We start from the raw sequence: 20625 nt of genomic DNA, 5'->3' as shown, positions 1-20625 counted from the left end.
AGATACATGTTTATGAAGATGCACATTTAATAACAATAATCACACCTAGCATTTGAATCTATCTTTGCACTTTTCAAAACTCTTTCACATACCTTATCTCAACTGACTCTCACAACAATTCTAGGCAGGTGATTATCCCCATTCTCAAGTGAGGAAATAGGCGCAGCATGATTAAGTGGCATGCCTGGGGTTACTCTTAGTGAGTGTGCGTTTTTGATGACAGCCTTTTTCAGATAGATTATCTACTTCCCTGCCTCGCTGTAGAGACCCAGGCATAATTGACCCTCTTCTTGATGACTCCAGGTCGTTATCACCAGCATCAGTTCCTGTCTTGTCCTCTAGACTTAGTGTAGATGCCGATCCAGGTCCAGCAGAGGCGCCGGTGGAGGGTCCAGACTTGTACCTGAGAGCACTCGCGACATGCAGGTGGCCACGTGCACCTCCTCGCCCTGGCCACCGTTCTAGACCACATGCCACACGTTGGGGTGATCCCCTCTGGCTCTGCTTCATACTTCTCTCTCTCCCCTTTCTCGCCACTGTCAACGTCTGTGCCCATCACTGTGGCTTCCTCAGCCACCACAGACCTCCACCTCCTGCTCTAGGCTCCTGTTTCTTCTGTATCCTCTTCCTGCAATGTCTTCCACGCTTTCAGCTTGTCCCATCACAGCCCTGGCCCTCCTAGAGACACAACCAGCCAATCAGAGTTCTCTGGATTTGTTCCCCAGCAAACCAGCCAGTCACATGCACTCTGAAATCTTCTGCTTTACTCCCCATTGCTGCTCCCAGACCACCCTCGACTACCCCAAAAGGAGGGAGGCTCCTGCAGGCACGGTCTGAGCTAAGCTTTTACTATGTCTGCATTAGGCTCCTTGGGTTTGTTCTACAAGGTTGAAACTCTGTGCTGTTGGTGAGCTGAAGGGGTCAGGGTAGGCTGGCCAGCCTGCCTCAAGTTGGCACTCCACTCCTCAGTGGTAAGGCAAGAAGTTATGACCTCCAGCATTCACCCCCCTCCCGCAGAGTCAGGCAGCCACACAGGGCCTTCCATCAGCACTGTCTTTCCCTCCCCATGGGGTGGCATCCCAGGCAACCAGCCTGGCTACATCCTGGGCACGCCTTGGGCAGCATGCCCATGCCCTGTGGACCTACCCCAGGGACACCAGGATGCTCCCACCAGGCTGCCTTTCTCCCTACTTGCTGTCAGGCCTCCCACAGCCTGACTCCTAGCACCCCGGCCTCTCCCTGAGGGAGGATATGATGGGTGTGCCCACAACAAGTCTCCGGCAGAGACAATAGGACAGGAATGCATTAGCTTCCGAACAAACACTGTGTGGGCTCGCACAATTGCCTTGCATTCTCGTCCAAGAAACACATTTCGCTCTTCGAGGGTGCGGGTGGCTTGCCTGCCCCAGCCCGCCCACACCCCTTTTTTGTGCCAGACACTTTGATGAGTGGGCTCCTTCTCCCCCCACCCCAGGCCTTCAACCCTGGGTTGGGTAGCCCTGCCTCCTCCATCAGTGCAAGCTTTTCTTCCAAAGAGTGATAGCAGTGGAGAGAGACAGTCCCGCCCACCCAGAGTGCCTGCCACTGCCACCCCAGTTTTGTAACCATTTTTTATTATTGTGGTAAAATATACACACATAAAATTGATCCTTTTAACCATTTTTAAATGTACAGTTCAGTGGCATTAAGTACATGCACATTGTGCAACCATCACCCCCATCCATCCCCAGAACTTTGTTCATCTTGCAAAACTGAACCTCTGTCCCCATTGAACAGTACCTCCCCACCCCACCTCCCCCAGCCCCTGGCAACCACCATTCTGCTTTCTGCGTCTATGAATTTGAGTATTCCAGGTCCCTCATTTAAGGGAAAGCTTCCAGTGTTTGTCCTTTGTGACTGGCTTATTTCACTTAGCATAACGTCTTCAAGGTCCATCCATGTTGCAACATGTGACAGAATTTCCTTCCTTTTTAAGGATGAATGACATTCTCTTGTATGAATGTACCGCAATTAGTTTATCCTTTCCTCTGTTGATGGACACTTGAGCTGCTTCCACCACTTGCCTCTTGTGAATAGTGCTGTTGTGAACATGGGTGGACAAGTATCTGTTCAAGTTGCCACTACTTTTTGAGACTCATCTTGGAGTTAAATAAAGCATTGTCTCCAGAAGATTTCCAAGTCGAACATAAGTAAACAAGAGAGCTTCTTGGCCCGTCAACAGACCAACAGGGATTGGTTTATCCAAAAACTAGCTGCCCCTTAGCAAAAAGCAGAGCCCTGAAGAAATGCAACACAGAACAGGTAAGTTTTGGCCAAAACTGAAAAGAGTGGAAAGTTCCAGCACTTGGGACGCTGCCCGAAAAAGACAAGTCAAGGATGGATTCCTGGGAAGTCACTGACGACCCAGAGGTGTGGGAGCCTCTAAGGGTGACACTGAGAGGGGTCCGGGAAGGGAGCCCCTGTAGAGCTGTGTCAAGGGCTCCCCAAGGCGAGGCAGGCCAGCCTCTTGTTAGACCACAGAGAGCAGCAGGGTGCGACTTCCTGTCTGTGATGGGGGCCAGCGTTCCCTCCGGTGGAGGCGTGGAGGGAGACCCTCTACCGTCTCTTCAGCTCGAAGGCTCTGAGAGTCCGCTCTTAAGAGGTGGCCACAAGAAGCCAAGTCAGCGTGTGGGGGGAAAGCCCGGCATGGTCTGCTGCCACCAGCACCCTTCATGAATGCGTCCCAGCGACTGTGAAGGAAAGTAGAGTCCCCGTGCTCCCCGGCTTCCTGGAGAAAACCCAGCAAGCCGTTTGCAAGAGCGCCGTGTGATTTTGGCTTAACATAGACTTTCCCGAACCACCAAGTGAGAGAGAAGTTGGAGGAGAGGCTCTGGGGTGAAGAGCCTGCCGACAGCTCTGCTGGGCAGCTCACAGCAGGACACCCTCACCCTGAGTCTGTCCCCTGCCCCACAGCCAGGAGCCCAGGGCCCCGCCAGCAAGGGAGCAGGGCAGTGACCATGGGCAAGGCCCCCAGGCACGCACAGGGGAGAAAGGGTCTTGAGTTGGAAGTCACAAAGATGCAGGGGAGAGAAGAGAAAGAAGAGGAAGACATGGACCCGCCCTGGAGTTCCGAACCGTCACCGGGGAGCAGACGGAGGGCAGGCAGGCCTCAGCGGTGGAAGAAATGAGGAGAAGGACACACTTGCTCGTCAGGGCAACATGCTCGGCTGGCGAGAACACACAGGCCCCGGGAGGCTGTCCACGCAGCGCTGTCAGAAGCCTGGAGGGCCTCTTGGAGGGAGAAACAACTACATCTCAGAGCATCTGGTACTTGCCAGGCCTGGCTCTTCATGGTAGTTCCCATAAAGTTACCTCACTTGTCCCAAAACCCTAGAACCCCTAAGAAGCTGATCTCAGGACAGAACATGACCCCAGGTTCATCCCCATTCACCATGACACAAGCATTTATTGAGCACCTACTGTGTGTCCACCAACATGCTAGGTGCATCTGGAGCCAACCCCTCTCTTCCTTCCTGTAAGCTCCTGGTTCTGCCAGCTTCCTACTTCCCCACTCAGCTGCCACCACCCACTCCATCTCTAGGAGTAACCTTCCCACCAGATACCCCACTTTCCCCCCTTCTTTTGTGACTTCTACCAGTCATTTTTATTTTAGGGAATTTTTTCCCCCACTAAGCACTATTAGAAACCTATGAGGAGACAAAGTCACCATCAGAAAGAAATTCCAGCAAACCTCACAGAGTTCTCCTAGGATATAGGAGTCCCGATCTTCCCCGCGGAGTACAGGGGCTAGGCCCACCTGCCCCCACGCCATCCAGACAGTCAAGGACCCTCCCCGTCCATGAACCAGCCCCTCCCAGAGCAGGCAGGTTGGATGCTGGACTACGCGACGTTGGTAGGCCTGCTGCAAGGTGAGTCACCTCCTTCTAGCCTTTTCCAGAACCTGCTTCCTGGTCTTCCCTCTGGCGTAGAAGGGCAGCAACAGCCATGTGCTGCAGAGTATTCCACTGTGTGGATGTATCGGAATTATTTAACCAGTTGCCTTGTCGGTGGCCATTCAAGTTATTTGCAATAGTGCAGTGAAGGCCTTGCATCCATGATATAGTGCATGCGTCTAGGTACACATGTAGGATAAATTCCTAGACGGTGTATTGCCAGGTCAAAGGGTTTGTACACTTGCAATAGTTACAGCAAGTTGTCATCTAGAGAGTTTTACCAACTTCTTTTTCCACAAGCACTGTATGTTCGCAGACACAGCGATTATCATTTCATGCCGCGTCCCCTTTGGCAAGAGGCATGTGTAGGGTGGGGGATCCACATCCCCATCACTGTCGCCTTTTCTACTGTGTGCACCAGGGTGACTTGCAGATGGCAGCCCATCAGAGTTAGCCTTTTCCCACTTGCAGACTCTCCAAGCTGGGTGAGTTTTCTCCCTGCCTCCCCGAGCATCTCTGTTAACAAGTACTTTGAGTGCTTACTGTGTGCCAGGTGCTGGGGAGAGCAGTGGACAAAACAGAGGCCCTGGCTTCGTGGAGCCTGCCTTCTAGTCCGGGGAGATGGACAGCAGATGACAAGTAGCTAAAATGTCAGGGGTGAGGTCTGCCACAGAGAGCAGCAAGCCGGGGGTGGGCGGGGGCGATCAGTTACACCCAGGCTGGTCAGGGAAGCCCTGGCCGATGAGGTGCTATTGGGGCAGAGCCCTGAATCAAGTGAGGGAGAAAGGTCTGCGGATATGCAGTGGCCGAGAATTCCTGGGTAACAAGAGCACAAAGGCCCGGAGTCAGAATGTGTCAGTGGGTAGAGCACACGTACCGATGGCCGTCAACACCTGTCACCTTGCGTCACCCAAACCATTCCCTCCGCTGGATTGTCCCTTGCTCTCTGCCTGCTTTTCATTTGAGCAGCCAAGGTCTACCTCTGCTCGTTCTTCCCAAAATGATTTCTTTTCTGCTTGTCTGCTGAGAGCCCAGTTCTCGGCCCACTTCTGATCGAGGTACAAAGAGGAAGGAGGTCTTGTCCCTGAGAGTATCTCTGGTCGGTGCAGCCAGCACTGACTTGTCCCCTAGACTCCTGCGGCCTCAATGGCCTACACGCTCATCAGGCAATCAGCAAAGACTACACTGGATCTTCAGCCCTCCTGAAGCGGATGCTGTAACTCCTGCGGGAGGGCCCCTGGGCCGGGTGGATGGATGCAACATGACAGGAGAAGGGTGGGGGTGAGGAAGGTGTGTGGGATTTGGGTTTCGAACCAGCAGTGGGAACAGTCTGCCTGGGTTATGTGTGATTTCACCTGTCCTTGAACACCTTGTGCCCGGATCAAACCCCTTGACTCCAGTTCTTGGTTGGTGGGCAAGGAAGCTGACCTAAAAATGTCTTCCTCTCTTGTGCTCTGCTCACCCTCCACGATCTCTTCAAAACAAAAAACAATGCATAAATCATATCCAACATTTAGCAAATGCCTTCTGTTGCCAGGAGCTGTGCTAGGTGTTAAAAAGGGCAGCAAAGATGAATGTGGCCCTGCCCCTGCCTTCAGGAAGCTGGCAGCTCACACTGCAAAGTGTGTCTTCACCTGCGTGGAACCCAAGTGGGTGGGTGGGAAGGCCAGGGAACACTCGCCAGAATGAGAAGCAGGAGAGGGCATCATGAGCTGGAACAATCTGGAAGTCTCCAGGGAAAGCTGGGAAGTGGCCTGGGCCCCGAAGGATGGAGAAGTGTTCAGGAAGTGGAGGGTTCCAGGGGGTGGAGAAGTCACCTGGAGCAGGTCATCTAGGTGTGGGGTCATCTGATGGATATGATGGTCTGTGTGGTGGAGGATGGGGTGGAGAAGGAACTGAGGTGGATTTAGGGGTTGGGAGAGGCCCTAACCAGCACAGGGGACAGTGGAAGAAGTGGTCAACATGGTTTGGGGAGAACAGGATGCTAGAGCTTCTCTGAAGCTGTACCTTGAGAGAGTTTCTACTGGGGGTCCAAGAAAAAAATGAATTTTTTTAAAAAGTAGAAAATAACAAATGTTGGTGAGGATGTGGAAAAATCAGAACGCTCAGATGTTGCTGGAGGGAATGTAAAATGGCGCAGCCACTGTAGAAAACAGTTGGTCAGTTTCTCAAAAAGCTAACCATGGAGTTCCCACAGGACCTAGCAATTCCCCTCCTGGGTGTGTACCCAAGAGAAGTGAAACGTATGTTCCCACAAAAACCTGTACATGAATGTTCATAGCAGCTTTTCTGATAGTAGCCAAAAAGTGGAAACAACTCAAATGTCTGTCAACTAATGATAGATACACAAAACGTATTGTGAACATACAATGGAATATTATTCAGCCATAAAAAGGAATGACGAACTGATAATAGGCTACAACATGGATGAACGTTAAAGACGTGATATTACGTGGAAGAAGCCAGTCACCAAAGACCACATACTGTTTGATTCCATTTATATGAAATGTCCAGCATAGACGAATCCATAGAAATAAAGGAAATTAGGGGCTGCCAGGGGATAGGGAAAAGGGACCAGCTGCTAGTGGGTATGGGCCTCTTTTGGGGGCGATGAAAACGTTCTGGCGTTAGATAGTGGTGATGGGTGCACAACCTTGAATATACTACAAGTCACTGAATTGTATACTTAAAAATGGTGAATTTGGGGCTGGCGCGGTGGCGCATGGGTTAAGTGTGCACATTCTGCTTCAGCAGCCCAAGGTTCACCGGTTCGGATCCCAGGTACGGACATGGCATCGAGTGGCATGCCATGATGTGGTAGGCGTCCCACATATAAAATAGAGGAAGATAGGCATGGATGTTAGCTCAGGGCCAGTCTTCCTCAGCAAAAATAGGAGGATTGGCAGCAGTTAGCTCAGGGCTAATCTTCCTCAAAAAAAAAAATGGTGAATTTGATGTTACATGAATTATATCTCAATTTAAAAAGAGAGAGAGGGGCTGACCCCATGGCCTAGTGGTTAAGTTCGGTGCACTCCACTTCAGCAGCCCGGGTTCGGTTCCCAGGCACAGACCTACACCACTCATTGGCAGTCGTGCTATAGTGGTGACCCACATACAAAAGAAAATAGAGGAAGATTGGCAACAGACGTCAGCTCAGGGCGAATCTTCCTCAGCAAAGAAAAACAGAGAGAGAGAGAGATTGAGAGAATGAAATGAGGCAGGTAGAGGGAAGTCCAAACAGGGACACAGCCAGCCCCAGGCCTGAGCAGCCTGGCCACGGCCTTGGTCAGGCAGCAATTCCAGCCTCTGGGGAAGTCAGTGCAGGTGTGGTTTTGCAGAAGAGCACTTTGGTTTCCGGAAGTCCTCCTACAGCCAGGGCCCAGGAGTTCCTGAGACCACCACTGAGCCTCCCCTCACCCAGCAGGAAGTCTTTAAGCTAATTTCATTTCTCCGAGGATTTTCGCTGACCAGTCGTTAACAGCCGATGATCCCAACATACTTGCTACTGCCTTCAAACCCACCTGCAGCCTTGCTCCACCGTGGTCTCTAATCGCAGCCTTCCAACCTGGCCGGGGCACCCGGGCTCCATGACCACAGCTGTCCTCCAGTCGCTTAAACCCTCTGCGAGAAATCACAGCTTCCTGGTACAGCGTTCCTGCCACCCTCTGACCTTCATGGGCTCTCCCTCTGGCCCGTGCCTTGGAGATGCTTGTTACAGGCTGCATGAGGGCTAGGTCTGGGCGGACCGGCTGCAGGGGGCTGGGAGCAGGTGCGCAGCCCCTAAGTGTTGCTCTCCGCCCCTCTCTTCATAGCTCCTGCAATCTCAGGATGTGAAGGAAGATGCCGTTCTGTGCTGCTCGATGGAGGTAAGCAGTGAGGCTCAGACCCGGTGCACCCCTCATGCCTTGTGCCTCGCAGTCGGAGGGGCACGAGGCTCCTTGGAGGCGTCCACAAGTCCAGGGCAAGGGTGTGTCAAGAGTGCTGGTGGGGGATGGCTTCCTGAGTGGTCATGGACTTCTGCATCCAGAATTGTCAACCCCAAGCCAGAGTACATGTTAATGGGGAGACCAGCACGCAGCAGGGTGGAGGGAGAGAATTGCTGGTTCTCAAGAGGGAAGGACCAAGTGCTGGCACTGTCCACTTTCCCTCTGCCCCCAAGACCACCTTCTCCATACAGCAGGCACAGCACACAAATGACATAAGAGATTCCGGGGGACTCCCTGCCCCCAAATACCTCCCTTGGCTTTGGCGGTGTGGGGTTTGGGGAAGGTGCCTGAGGCTCAAATCCCTCGTGTTGATGCTGTGTGCTTCCAAGCAGCCCCATTGGCAGGTGCCACTCTGTCCCCAAAGTGTGGCTCATTGCAACCCTTCCTCCTCTGGGACCTTCCTTCAGACACTTGGCTCTGGCCCAGTCACGGGGGCAAAGCTTTGCCCTCAGAAAACACCCAGAGTCATTCCAAGTGAAGTGCAGGGAGGAAAGGCTCCAGCCTGAGCACCCAGGGCATGTGAAGGCTGTAGGCCCACCTCTCTGATGGCTTCTGCCAGACTGCCTCCCTGGCCACTCCCGAGGAGCTCAGAGGCCAGAAGTGCTGGGAGCACAGACAGCAGCCTTAGGTCAATGGGACGGTCACTCCGCTCATTTCTTCACCTCTAGCTGGGTACCCTTCATGGGGCTTGGAGCAGGGAAGATGGGAGAGGGAGGAGAAAGCATGGCCCCTGCCCCAGACAGCTTCCCACCTGGCTAGGGATCCGTCACACACACGCACACACACACACACACACACACGCAGAGCGGATGGGGCAATGTAGAGAAGTATGTTCAGAGCACACCTCCCTGAGGAGTCAGGAGAGAGGTCAGGGCGGGCTGGGGAGGTCAAGGAAGGTTTCGTGAAGAAGGTACAGCCTTGAAAAATGGGTGGGATGAGTCTGGGGATGAGACGGAGAGGAGGATTGAGGTCATATGGAGAGGACCTGCAGGGGCTGCTGGCTGAGGTGGGCTGATCCAGAAGACTGGGTCTCCTTCCCCACAGGGGCTTTTGAAGATCATGGGGTCTCTCTTGAGGGCAGGCCTTCTGCCTCAGTTCTTATTTCTCTCCTCCCCTTCGTGTCACAAGTGTGGGCAGAGGTCAGGGGAGCAAGGAGGTGGGATTGGGGGCGGGAGAGAAGGAAACAGAAATAGGAGCTCTCATCGCTGCTCTCAGGTTCCACACGGACACACGCAGGTAATAATGACTAAGCTCATTTCCAGAGAGACATCCTAGCAAGTGAAAATTAACACGGTGCAAGCTGATCACCTTTGAAGGGAGCAGGTCACACAGTCATTGCAGGTGTGGGTGGTAGGCAGGGAAGACTTCCTGTAGGAGGGGAGGTGAGTAGGTGAAAAGGAGAAGCAACATGTTCCTGGTGAGGCTCTTTGCAGCCCTGGGCAGCAGGCGATACCCTGATCCCTTTTGTCCTGCCGGCAGATTGAGGGTTAAGTGTGGGCTCTCACAGTTGGCTGTTTCCACCTTCCCTAGTCTCTGTCCTTCTCCCTGGCACAGAGGCCTGGGCCTGCACTTTCCTGAGATAACCCAGCTATTTCCTGTCCCTGCCCCCAGCCCACCTAACCGAGGTGGGTCAGGGATCATTGTGGGACCCAAGTCCTGTCCTAACTCCCCTTCTCTGCCTGCAGCTGCAGAGCACAGGCCGGCTGCTAGAGGAGCAGCTGCCCGAGATGATGACCGAGCTCCTGGCCAGCGCCCGCGACAAGATGCTATGCCCCTCGGAGTCGATGCTGACCCGGTCGCTACTCCTAGAGGTCATCGAGCTCCATGCCAACAGCTGGAACCCTCTGACGCCCCCCATCACGCAGTACTACAACAGAACCATCCAGAAACTGACAGCCTGACAGCCAGGGGGCCTGGCAGGCGGCCCGCGGGCAGCTGGGGCCCTGGTGCACAGGGCCAGATGGACAGGCGGGAGGACAGGGGTGGCCCTGGCTGGAGAAAGAAATGGGGAGGAAGGCAGGCAGAGCCGGCGGCCAGTCTGGAGCCAGACGGGGAAGGGATCAAATCCCTAGGAGGCGCCCCTCCCAGCTGAGCCCCCCCAGCCCCGAGCATGCGGCAGCTCACCCCAATAAGGGAAGCATGTTTATTTTCCGTGTGGCCCCGGCCCTCCCCCTCCTCACTCCCGCTCCTCCCCGCCCCCTCCCATCAAACGCGTCCCGCACAGGGCTTTGTGTGAGGGATTCATCTCTGTGACTCCTCCGAGGCCTTGGCAGCCCTGCGCGCGCGCCAGGGTACCGCTTGGGTCAGAAAGGACCTCAGAAGGCTGAAAAAGTGGGTCGGAGACGGGCTTGCATTGTTCCCGCATGCTGTCAGCCGCAGTCGCCAACTGGCAGCAGGCGACGTGTAGCAGATGTCCGGGAGGACAAAGGCAGGCACGGTCCCCACCAGCCGCCCGTAATTGACGGCCTTTGTCCGCCATGGTCGAGCTCGGGGACAGAGGCGTCTCCTCTACAACCTTCACGCTCCACCCTCCCGGCGTCCAGTTCCTCCTCCCTCAGCCCCCACGCTGAGGCCTCGGGGGTCGGGAGCAGGGAGGGGAACGGAGTTTGCAGTTCCACTGGCACTCTTTTGTTTTATTGTTTTATTTTTCCGAAGTCAGCTGCTTTGAAGTCTCCTCTGTCGATGAAAAGAGCCCGCGATGCGATCACACAGTCAGCCCCGCGAGGACCCCCTGATTAGTGGGAGATCAAACCCGACCCCCTCTGGAAGGATTCTAGCCACAGACAGCTTGCCAGTAGCCAATTAGGGTAATTGGAAACTTCTGCCCCGGCAGGGGTCCCCACTGGAACCCAGTGCTCCTCAGCCCCTGGCTTCCCGTACCTCTGTTCTCTCTTCTTTTAGCTCCGCTCTCTCAAAGGGCTGATACTGTTGCCGCTGGGAGTGCATCAAACCCCGTCCTGGCCTGGGGCCTTGTGGTGAACTGGGCATAGGACAGGGCTGGCAAATTAAAGCCAAAACACTAGGTGATGTTTCCGATCCACACACAGGTCTTGTCCCAAGCTCTTTCTCGGGGGAGAGAGGTGGTGGGGGCTGCCTGGCCCCCCCAGGACGTGGAGATTAGCTATGGACTGGCTATGTCACTGCGCTAGCCTCATCACAGGCAGGATCCCAAAGACCAGACCTCCCGCAGCCAGAGTCCGTGTGCTCCAGGAGGACTCTGGGCACTGCAGCCCAGGGCTGTCAGGAAAGGATGCATTCACTGAGGCAGGAGCAGGCAGCCCGGTGACCCGACCAGCTTTCCAGGCTGGGAACAAGGCTGGGGTTTCTTGGAAGGGCCAGGTCCCGGGGAGCTAGCTCCTTCTCCGATGGCTAGAGAGAAGGATGCGAGTCGGGCCCTGGGAGGCTGGCTTTGGGTTGTTGCTGGCGTCTGCACAGCCCCATCTCTGGGTCCGGAGCCCACACTTTGATGAGCCCCTGGAAAATGACCTCAGAGCCCCACAGCTTCCTTATTTGCTCCTTTGTTGAGGCCAGTCAGTCCCTGGGTCCCCTCGGAGGCCCCCCTGGATGCCCGGCCGGTCCAGTCATTCTGGCCAGCAGGTGAAGGCTGGAGGAGGTTTCCCTTTGTGGACTCCGAGGCTGGGAGAGCAGGCAGGGTGGCACGGGGAGCACGTTCCTCAGTCCTCACCGGCTTTCCCCATCAGCTGCAACCCGCCTTCCAGCCCCAGAACAGGAGCCCATGCAGGTCCCCATAGAGAGCCTGTTGGGGACAAGGTGTGGGGGCACAGGTTTCTCTGGAACGGGTCTGTAGCCTCTGCCGGGAAGCCCGTGCTGTCCCTGCCCCGGCCTTCGCCTCCTCCCTCCCTCCTCCCAGGCTTTCTCAAGCTTCTCCTCTCTGCCTTTCCTCCTCGCCCCGCACCTTCGGCCCAGCCTGGGGCCCAGGGACACCAGCGCCTCCACAGGAGGCCTTGAGGGAAGAGCTGGGCCGATGTTAGGATGCTCTGAGAGGGCGCTGGGGAAATCTTGGTCTCATAGAGTCAGGCAGCCCCAGCCAGGCAAGCCCCCGCTCCCTGGCAGCCATCAGAGAGTGGCACCTGTGCTGAGATGAGCCTTGTTTCCCTCGAGTGGGGTGTGTGTGTGTGCGTGTGTGGGTGGGTGGGTGCGTGTGTGAGCACATTTGCTGAGAACGAAGCAGGGCCCAGAGGACGAGAGAGGCCCAGGAGTGGGGGCATAAGTCAAGGAGGTGGGGAATGGGTCTCCCACCCCTACCTTGGGCTCAGAGAGTGAGCTTCATGAAGGCACCCCAGACGGAAGGTGCTCAGGGGGCCCATGTTCCCTGGAAAGCCGACACAGATAGCCTCGTGGGCACCATGCACCTAACGCCCTTTCCTCCTCACGGCCCTCCGTGGTGGTCCTGCCTCAGGGCCCATCCCTCCTTAACTGTTAGGACCAGGGTGTGAAGAAGTGAGATATAAATATGTATACATATATAAATATATTTTTAATTACGTGTCTGTCAACGGTGGCTCCAGACATATGGTTTGCCTAGTTTATTCCATTGCTTGAAAGCGCTTCCTGGCCAATCCGAATAACAATTTAGGCCGTTTTTCTAAATGCAGGTTGCTGCTACTTTTTCAGACATGGAAGGAAAACGTTTAAAAAAAAAATTTTTTTTTAAGGAAATAGCAGTAAGGCCTCAAATCTGAGACTCTGAGGCAGCTTCCCACGGGAGACTCCCCAGACAGGAACTGGGGGGCAGAAGTGAGAGCCCTGCAGGCCTCCGCCCCCTCCTCAGGCCAGACGCCCCCTCTGCTGACTGAGGAAGCCATGCCCAGGTGACCTCTGAATGTATTCGATGGGAGACCGGGCTGGATATTGCATTTCTGAGGTTTGTGTTGTTTCCCTCGCTCGCCCGCGGCTTTCTTGGCGCGTTGAAGAGGCAAAGTCCGGCCATCTGATGTTGATCCTGTCTCGGTCTCTCCCCTGCCAGTCAAGACGAGGTAGTCATTGTTTTCCTCCCAGGCAGCCGGCCTGCTCGCCACAGTCCTGCTCACTGCGGCCCTGTGGCTGCCTAAACTCCGGGACCGCAGCCCCAAGAAGGCTCCCGGGCTCCCCTGGACAAGGCAGGAGCCCCACCATCCTCCCTGGGGAGTGTGCACCCCGCAAACCCAGTTTCGTCTGTTCGTCCTTCCGTAACCAGTCTGTAAACCTTTAAGGTTTGGGGATCGTTCTGTCCATCCATGTAAATGTAAATGTCGGCCGAGTCGGTATTTATTCTAATTTTTATTTTATTTTATTTTTCTCTGAGGGAGGAGGGGGGGTGTGGGAAATGTACCACTGATCATGCCCTGGGCAGCTGCAGGGGTGGGGGCCCAGACAGCCGGGCTGGCCGCGAGGAGCAGCCCCATGGGACCGCCCCAGACGCCAAGTCCCAGCCTCTTATCTGACATCGGAAACTGGCCAGGGTTCCTCATGTGACAGACTCTTGGGGCCTGCTCGTGGAGTCTTGACCCTCAGCGGCTGGGCCCTCTGTTGGGAAACCTCTGTCTGGGCCTGTGAGGTCACAGATCAGAGACAAGACAACTTTCCCCTGCTTGGGACACTTGCACAGAAGGGCTGCCTGTCTCGCCTGAGCCAGCTGGGAACCTGGCGACAGGACCTACCTCCCTGGGCAGGGGCCTGGGGCTTCCCGCCAAAGCTGCAGTGGAATCCTGCTCACGCAACCACCTTCCCCCCTCAGTATGTCCTGCTTTCCAGCTGAACCCAAACTACAAGTGGGTTTAAAAAATAAACAACACCAAAAAACAAAAATGCCCTGAATCCGTGTTCTTTGTGTGTTTGGCAAAGCCTTTCCCAAAGGCTTCTGAACCTCAGCTGGCGCTGGCAGAGGCCTCAGAGGAGCCCCTGCCCGGCTGATGGGCTAATGAGAAGATTCCCCACAGTTTGGCCGCTGTGGGGAGCCGGGGCAGAGTCCAGGGCCTGGGGAAGCTTGTGAAAGAGTGGTCCATGAGAACATGGGCGAGGACAGTTATGCCCTCCCAAAGCTGGGACCTATGGCCTGTCCAAGGTGGCAGGATGAGGCCAGTCCTGCAGAAAATGGTGTTCACACTGAAGATTTGGTTTACTCCATGTTTAACATCGCCCCCCACCCCAAAGCCCACACCTCCCTTGGAAATGTCACGGTGGCTTTTGGCAATAACTCATTTAAGAAGACTGCGACTTGTACCTAGCAGCTTCTAAAAGTCAGCAGCAAGTGACTGTCCAGTCCCAGTGGGTCAAATCAGTCTTTCATCAAAGGGGCCCAAAGAGCCCCAGTGATCTAGTTTCCTGTGATGACATGTCCCTTGTTTTGCACAATCTCTTTCATGGCAAGACACCGGGGACACTGCCTCCTGGTAACAGATCCCCCTCAGGGATTCTGGCTAGAATTTGCCAGGCTTTCAGCAACTCAGGCTGGTGACCAGAGCATCCACCGCCTTCATGCCTCCCTGACCTGGCCAAGATGACGGCCAGACCAGCCCGGGAGCCGGGGGAGGCCATCGCCCACTGCTGAGCCGTATGACGCTGCACAGGGACGCTCAGAAGTACACAGACTGGCAAAGGGTGATAACATTTTAATTAAACAGTTGAGATATTTGTCAAGACCAAGTTTTTAATAAAAATGCAAAAGGAGTAGGAGAGAAAGTAGAGGTCAAGATAAAAGGTGTTTGAAGACGAGAGAGAGGGCGAGGAAAGAGAAATGTTACCAAACACTGTCCACCAAAAAGGGGAGGAGATTTTTCTGGGCGATTTAGTCCAGGTTCCAGAAGGTTCTAAATTACTGAAAACTATGAAACATGTCATTCAAATGATAAAGGTTTCAATCCTGCATTTCAGCACCATCTTTACTGCTATGTGTTATCTGTCCTTCTGAGGGTAGTTGACGTTTGTACTGGGGTCTATAGGAGGGAAGAAGAGGAAGCCTATTTATCTTGGATGAATAAGCTAGAACACACACGCACACACACACACACACACTCACGACTTGTAAGGACCTTTTAAGTGCCAAGGCTAAGAGCAGAAAAAGGGGATTGAGAAGGTGAGAGGGGAAGAAGTGGTCATGCCTTACTATGAACAGCCTCATTCCCACAGCTCCCATTGGCTTCCAGGCCTTCCACACACACACACTGTCTCGCGTGGTTCAATGAAGCAGACAGATGAGTATTTGATTCCCATTTCACAGATGAGAAAACTAAGGCTCAGAGTGGTGACACAACTGACCCAGAGCCCAAGGCCGATCAGCGGGAGCGTCAGGGGCAGCAGGAGAGCGGAGTGCCCCTTCCCCTAGCCCAGAAAGCGAGCGTTTCCTCAGCAGCCTCTCTCCTCCGGCTGCTGCGAGCTCGGCCCCAGGGAGCCGGCCAGTCACACCAGCCAGACAGAAGGAGCAGCTAGCTGCCCGCTGGGACGGCCATGGGCAGGCTACGCCGTCTTCCCTCTGCATCCGTGGAAAGCAGGAGCATGATGAAATCCCTCAAGATCAAGGGAGGCAAAGGCGCGATGTGACAGAGTTTGGTACCGTTATATCAAAGCATTGCTGTAATATGCGCACACGGTCCCGTTGGATTCCCTCCAGGCGAGTGGTTCTCAAGGTGGGTGGGAGGTGAGTGAGACCCTCCTAGCGGGGGCTTGTCAAGGGATGCGGTCAATATCCAAATGGCCTGGGTACTTTTTCAAACTACTTACTGAGAGAGGACAGACGTATACACCAACGTTTTCAGAATTCTGGCCATAGGGAACCCCTCTTCTTACCGGGGGGTCCACGTGTGCCATACCTGTGTGGGGTATGGGAGAAAAGACAGTTGAGGCCGCCACCCACCACTCCAGGAACATAGCACAGTGAGGACCACAAAGAGCTGTTGCAGTGATGCAGAATTAACGTCCAGAAACCCAGGCCACGTTGCCGTATTCCTCACCCCCATTTGCAGTATTCGGCTTTGCCATCTTAACCAAAATGAGGCTGGCCAGCACCTTTGCAACGTGGGAAAAGGCTCCAGTAAGTGGCTTGGGTGTGGAGCGGAGTAAACACCGTGGACTCAGGGCCATGTAGGACTTCCATGGGCCCTAGCCACTTAATGCCTTCATAGGCCTTTGCTCCTTAAAATAGTATAAAAATTGTATTTTGTGATTATAGTGGTCTAAAGACAAATATATTAACAATACTAATTAAAACATTTTTTGACCTACAAGTTCATGTCTTAATTCTGATTTTAAAAGAGATGAAAACATTTTACATTTCCCTAAAAGTATCGTGTTCCCTGAGCACTGTGTTTAACGCCTATGTCAGCCCCGCATGGACATCTTACCTGAGCAAGGAACCCTGCCTCTCCTTGCAGGTCGCTGATCTTGGGGTGAGCCGGGGCACAGCAGGGGAAGGGCGGGGCAGGAGGGACGGGTGGTCCAAAGGGCAGCTCGTGCTGTAGTCTTGCAGGGAAGCAGTTGGCCCCCGTGGCTGCTTCTGCCCAGACTGGCTGCCAGCCAGACAGCCCGGAGTGCGAGGCGAGCAGCTGTGTTTGCTGGGCCAAGGAGACGCTGGCTCAGAGAGCCCACCCCGTCACACAGCACTTGCATACACATTATGTGGTGACAGTCTCACCAGAGCCCTGGAAGGAAGGAAGTAAAATTCTCATACCCATTTTGCATGTAGGGAAACAGGTTAGAGAGCCACTCCGCCTGCGGGAATGGGGCTTTGCAGTTCTCAAAAACACGATCTTGTTAGATTCTCACAACAGTGCTGCCAGGTGACAGACATTTTTGACCCCATTTCCAAGACAGAGGAAAGAAACAGGCTAAAAGAAGTGATGACAACCCCATGTCTTGTGGCCATTAGGCAAGAAGGCCAGGCCTTGAATTGCTTCTTAGTCCCGAAATGGGCCTGGTGGGCGTGCATGGGATCCAGGCTGAGGACCAGGCTGCTGGCCTCTTGTACCTATGGTCACCTTTGTGCCCAAGTCCTCTCACCCCACTGTGTCCTCCAACTCTAATGGGCCCATCGGCTCGCAGGAGCAAGCAGGGGCTCAGGTCAGGGCTCTTGGACCCTGCGGTGACCCAGCAGAACATAGAGGAACACAGCCCTCAAAGGTACAGAAGCGGGCGAGAGAGAGGGTCAGCTCCCAGCATGTAATCGATGCCTTTCCCATTCGACCAGGGCCACAGCCGGCTCTGCCATGGGCCCAGCTCAGAGGAAAAGGAGAAGCGTGGCGGCCGAGGAGGGAACAGTAGCTCCTGAAGCTCGTGGCCAGAGGAGGAAGGGGTGCTCAGGGTCTGTCAGCTAACTATTGCCATGTAATTCTGTGTGACTAATTGTGTAACTAACGAGCCTGAAATCCCAGGGTCTTGCCACACAGATGTTCATTGCTCTCGTTTACCCGTCTGCAGATGGCTTGGAGTTTGGATGATCTTGGCTGGCTGGCTGGAGACCCAAGCCCAGTTCTAGGCCACCGACAGCAACAGGAAATGCAAGCATGAGACTTCACTTAGCGCTGCCTCCTGCAGGAAGTTCTCCATGACTACTCCCCCAGTCGGGGTTACTGGTTCCCACTCTGGGCTCCCACAAGCTCCTACTACAGCCCTGCCTGCTGTGTGTGACCACCCGTGTGTAGGTGGCCAATGCCCACTGACTATGAGCTTGACCTCGTCCCCTCTGCATCCAGCACCAAGCCCAGCGCCCAGCTCAAGCAGCTGCTGAATAAGCCTGTGGGGGATAAATGGATGATCTGTGATAGTGAGGTCCAGGTCATTAGTGACAGGGGGCTTGGGGAGGGAAGAGCTCAGCTGTGACTTAAGCCAGGTCCTGGAGGTGGGGCACCCAGAGCAGTGGAGGGGTGGGGAGACCCCACATGGGACAGGGACTTCCAGTGGGGAGGGCTGGGGTGTCCCCAGGGTCCTGCGGTCTAACCGTCCACAGAGGTCTGGAGGCGGGGGGGTGCTGCTCTGCTGTTGGCGGGTGGGCCAGAGCCCCGGCAAGCACAGCTGGGCCTCTCTGCCAATGAGAAGCAGGTGCCCTTCCTTCCTTGGGGCACCCAGCCCTACCCAGGACCTCACGAGTGGCACAGACCCCTCAGCTGGGCCCCTCGTGGAGGACACCACCTGCACCCCACACGTGAGATCCTCTAGGGGGATGTGTGTGCGTGTGGGTGTGAATTTGTGTTGCAGCTTCTAAGCTTCCCAGGTGCTTGGCCTCTGAGCAATGAGGGGTGGGAAGCAGAGGTGTGAGGATCCCGGGTCCCAGAACTAGAAGCAGTGGGTGTCCTTCAGAGGAGGTCACAGAGGCTTTCACCCTGTCCCTGGGAAGGGGCACCCGGCTGGCGGTCCCGGGTGGGCAGGCCCCAAGCTGGCCTTCTGCTCAGGCAAAACCTTCCTTCTGTGGGCTTATTCCTCAGTTGGTGAGGGCAGAGGTCTGGACAGACAGAAAGGAGGAATCTGGGGAGGAAACGCTCCTCAGGGTGTCAAGGAATCCAGTAAGCATGAAGCGCCTGGTCCCGAAGGACTGCGGCTCAGAGGGAGAGGCCCGGAAGGACTTCTGGCCGTGGTCACAGGAGGTCCTGCCCTTGGAGGAGGCCAGCTTCACCTAAGGAAGGGACACCCCACCCAGCAGGGTGACAAGGGGCCGCTTGGGACCACCAAGGAAAGAGTCTGGCTTCCACCCCAGAGCGCTCTGTGGTCCCTGTAAGTCGGACTCAGCCGCCTGGGCAATGGGCCTCCTTGCACGAGGAGCGACCCCGACCTGCCTCCTCTCGCCCAGTCAGAAGCCAGGAGGAAACTATCTCTGGAAGCTGAACTCTCGGAGAGGAAACTGCAGGGCTGTGTCTTCGTCTCTCCTGGCGAAGCTCAGGGGTGGCCGCAGGGGCACAGGGCAGCTTCTGCTTTCAGCTTGCTGACCCTCACGTTGTCACGGAGATGGGCTCCTGGAGTCCGGGAAGCTCATCTGTGGCTCTAGATGCCTGATTTGAGCAGGATCGTTAGTTGACACTCGTTGGGGAGAAAACACCCCTCCAAAACAGCTGTGCTAAATAAACACAGGAGACACCTAGAGTGACAGCTTGCTCTATCTGCCCTGGTCAGACTGCACCTGGAATATTGGATGTCCCTCTGGGCACTCAGTTTTTGTAAGCACACGGCCGAGGACCATGAGCAGGCCAGGAGGGAGCCGGCACTCAGTGAGCAAGGAGAGACTGCAGAGCCACGCACATTCCACCTGAGAACGCTCTGCTGTACACGTCTGTCCTCAAAGGTCTGACGTGGCATCGCAGGGAAGGGGGAATAGCAGGGGCTGGACATCGAGAGTGGATGGCAGACACCCTGAGCCAAGGACAATATGGGGATCAGCAGGTGGTGTGGCAGGGGATTGCTGAGGATCAATATAAGGGACCCAGCCCCCCACCAGGGGACGTGTTCTAGCAGAAGCCATGGCCCACCCTCAAGCAGTGTGGGAGGAATCTCTCCTTTGTGGTTCAGAAAAACCCAGAGACCGCTTCCATTCCGAGGTTCTGTAAGGAGCAGGGCCCCCTTGGACACCTCCCTTCCAGGACCGCACTTGCCCTCCATCCCTGAGGATCGCTCATCCTTCCTCACGCCCCACCCCCACCCTCCAAATACTCCAGGCTACCAGGACCTGGAGGGCAACTCAGAGCCCACTCTCCCACTTTACAGATGAGGAAACTGAGGCCCTTACACGAACGGGACTTGTCCAGCTGTAGTGGGGCGAGCCCTTCCTGGCATCTCACTGCACCTGGAGGGGACTGTGCACTTCACAGAGACCGAGACGGGTTAATTTGCCCCAGGTCACCCCACTAGAAAGAGGAGGGGCAGCTCCTAACAGGGTCCCCTCTGCTCCCAGAGCCCATGCTGATGACCCTGAACCTCAAACCTCCATGTCCCACACTCAGCGACAAAATCAGGTAAGTCCACTGAGAAATGCAGACAGTCCCTTTCAGCGATGTCTGTCAGGATAAGCCTAGAGAGGCTGGCAAGTCACTCAGCGTCTCTGAGCCGTAGTCTCCTCCATTGAGAAGGGGAGTACTAATATTTACATTCCTGTCTTGTTGGAAGATTTGGATAAATAGAACATGTCCTCTGAGTCTTTCACAGACGACAGCTCTTTCCTCTTAACCACCAGGCACTCCCACCTCGCTGACTGTGTGTGTGTGGCTCTTATTCCTTCTGGTAATGGGTGTGCCCTGAAGTATGTCCACTCTCCCAGTGGGACCCTCAGGACCAGGGTTGGGGTGGGGTTTGGCTGAAATTCTGAGAACTTTCAAAGGTGGGACTTTGGCCTCACCACCCCCACTGAGACGCTGACAAGTGAGCTGACCTGTCCCCCCGTGGGTAACTCCTCCTCTAAGCATCCATCAGTTGACCTTGAGTGCCTGCTGGGCCTTGCCCTAGGAGATACCAGAAAAGACCGCACCCCTCCACTCCCTTCCCACACCAAGAGCTGGCGATCTCAGCAATCTCAACAAACCCTCAGGACCAGTAGGTGTTCAGGCCAATGTGACAATCTTTTCCTGTGCGCCCGCGATGGGCCAAGTTTGTACTGGGAGGAAGACACAGTGGGGAGCCGGGCACTGGAGGCTGGCTGGCAGAGGACGCAGGCACATCAGGAAAGGACCATGAGGAATGGTGGAAGGGACCACAGAGAGCTGCACCTTCTGATGATGGAGTCATTAATCCAT

At 55.1% G+C, this 20625-nt stretch overlaps 1 protein-coding gene and 1 long non-coding RNA gene across 7 annotated transcripts in view; one reads left to right on the top strand and one right to left on the bottom strand.

Moving 5' to 3' along the window:
* CTIF (cap binding complex dependent translation initiation factor) overlaps positions 1–13689 on the top strand; it is a 291174-nt gene extending 277485 nt beyond the window's left edge. For all 6 annotated transcript variants that reach the window (XM_044774705.2, XM_044774703.2, XM_044774696.2 and 3 more), the window contains 2 exons: positions 7745–7798; positions 9604–13689. In XM_044774705.2, coding sequence (XP_044630640.1) covers positions 7745–7798; positions 9604–9819 — 270 coding nt within the window. In that variant the 3' untranslated portion in view covers positions 9820–13689. The remainder of the gene's footprint in view (positions 1–7744; positions 7799–9603) is intronic.
* Positions 13690–14546: 857 nt separating this feature from the next.
* The window catches only part of LOC139045765 (uncharacterized), a 45037-nt gene continuing 38958 nt past the window's right edge, over positions 14547–20625 (bottom strand). Inside the window, exons 3-4 of the long non-coding RNA XR_011504854.1 lie at positions 16258–16554; positions 14547–15726 (exon numbers count right to left, since the gene is read on the bottom strand). This is a non-coding gene — a long non-coding RNA (uncharacterized lncRNA). The remainder of the gene's footprint in view (positions 15727–16257; positions 16555–20625) is intronic.

This window comes from Equus asinus, chromosome 7 (assembly GCF_041296235.1).
Source record: "Equus asinus isolate D_3611 breed Donkey chromosome 7, EquAss-T2T_v2, whole genome shotgun sequence".
Classification (NCBI taxonomy): Eukaryota; Metazoa; Chordata; class Mammalia; order Perissodactyla; family Equidae; genus Equus; species Equus asinus.
The sequence above is the reverse complement of the archived record's forward strand: the minus strand, read 5'-3'. Positions and strand labels throughout refer to the sequence as shown.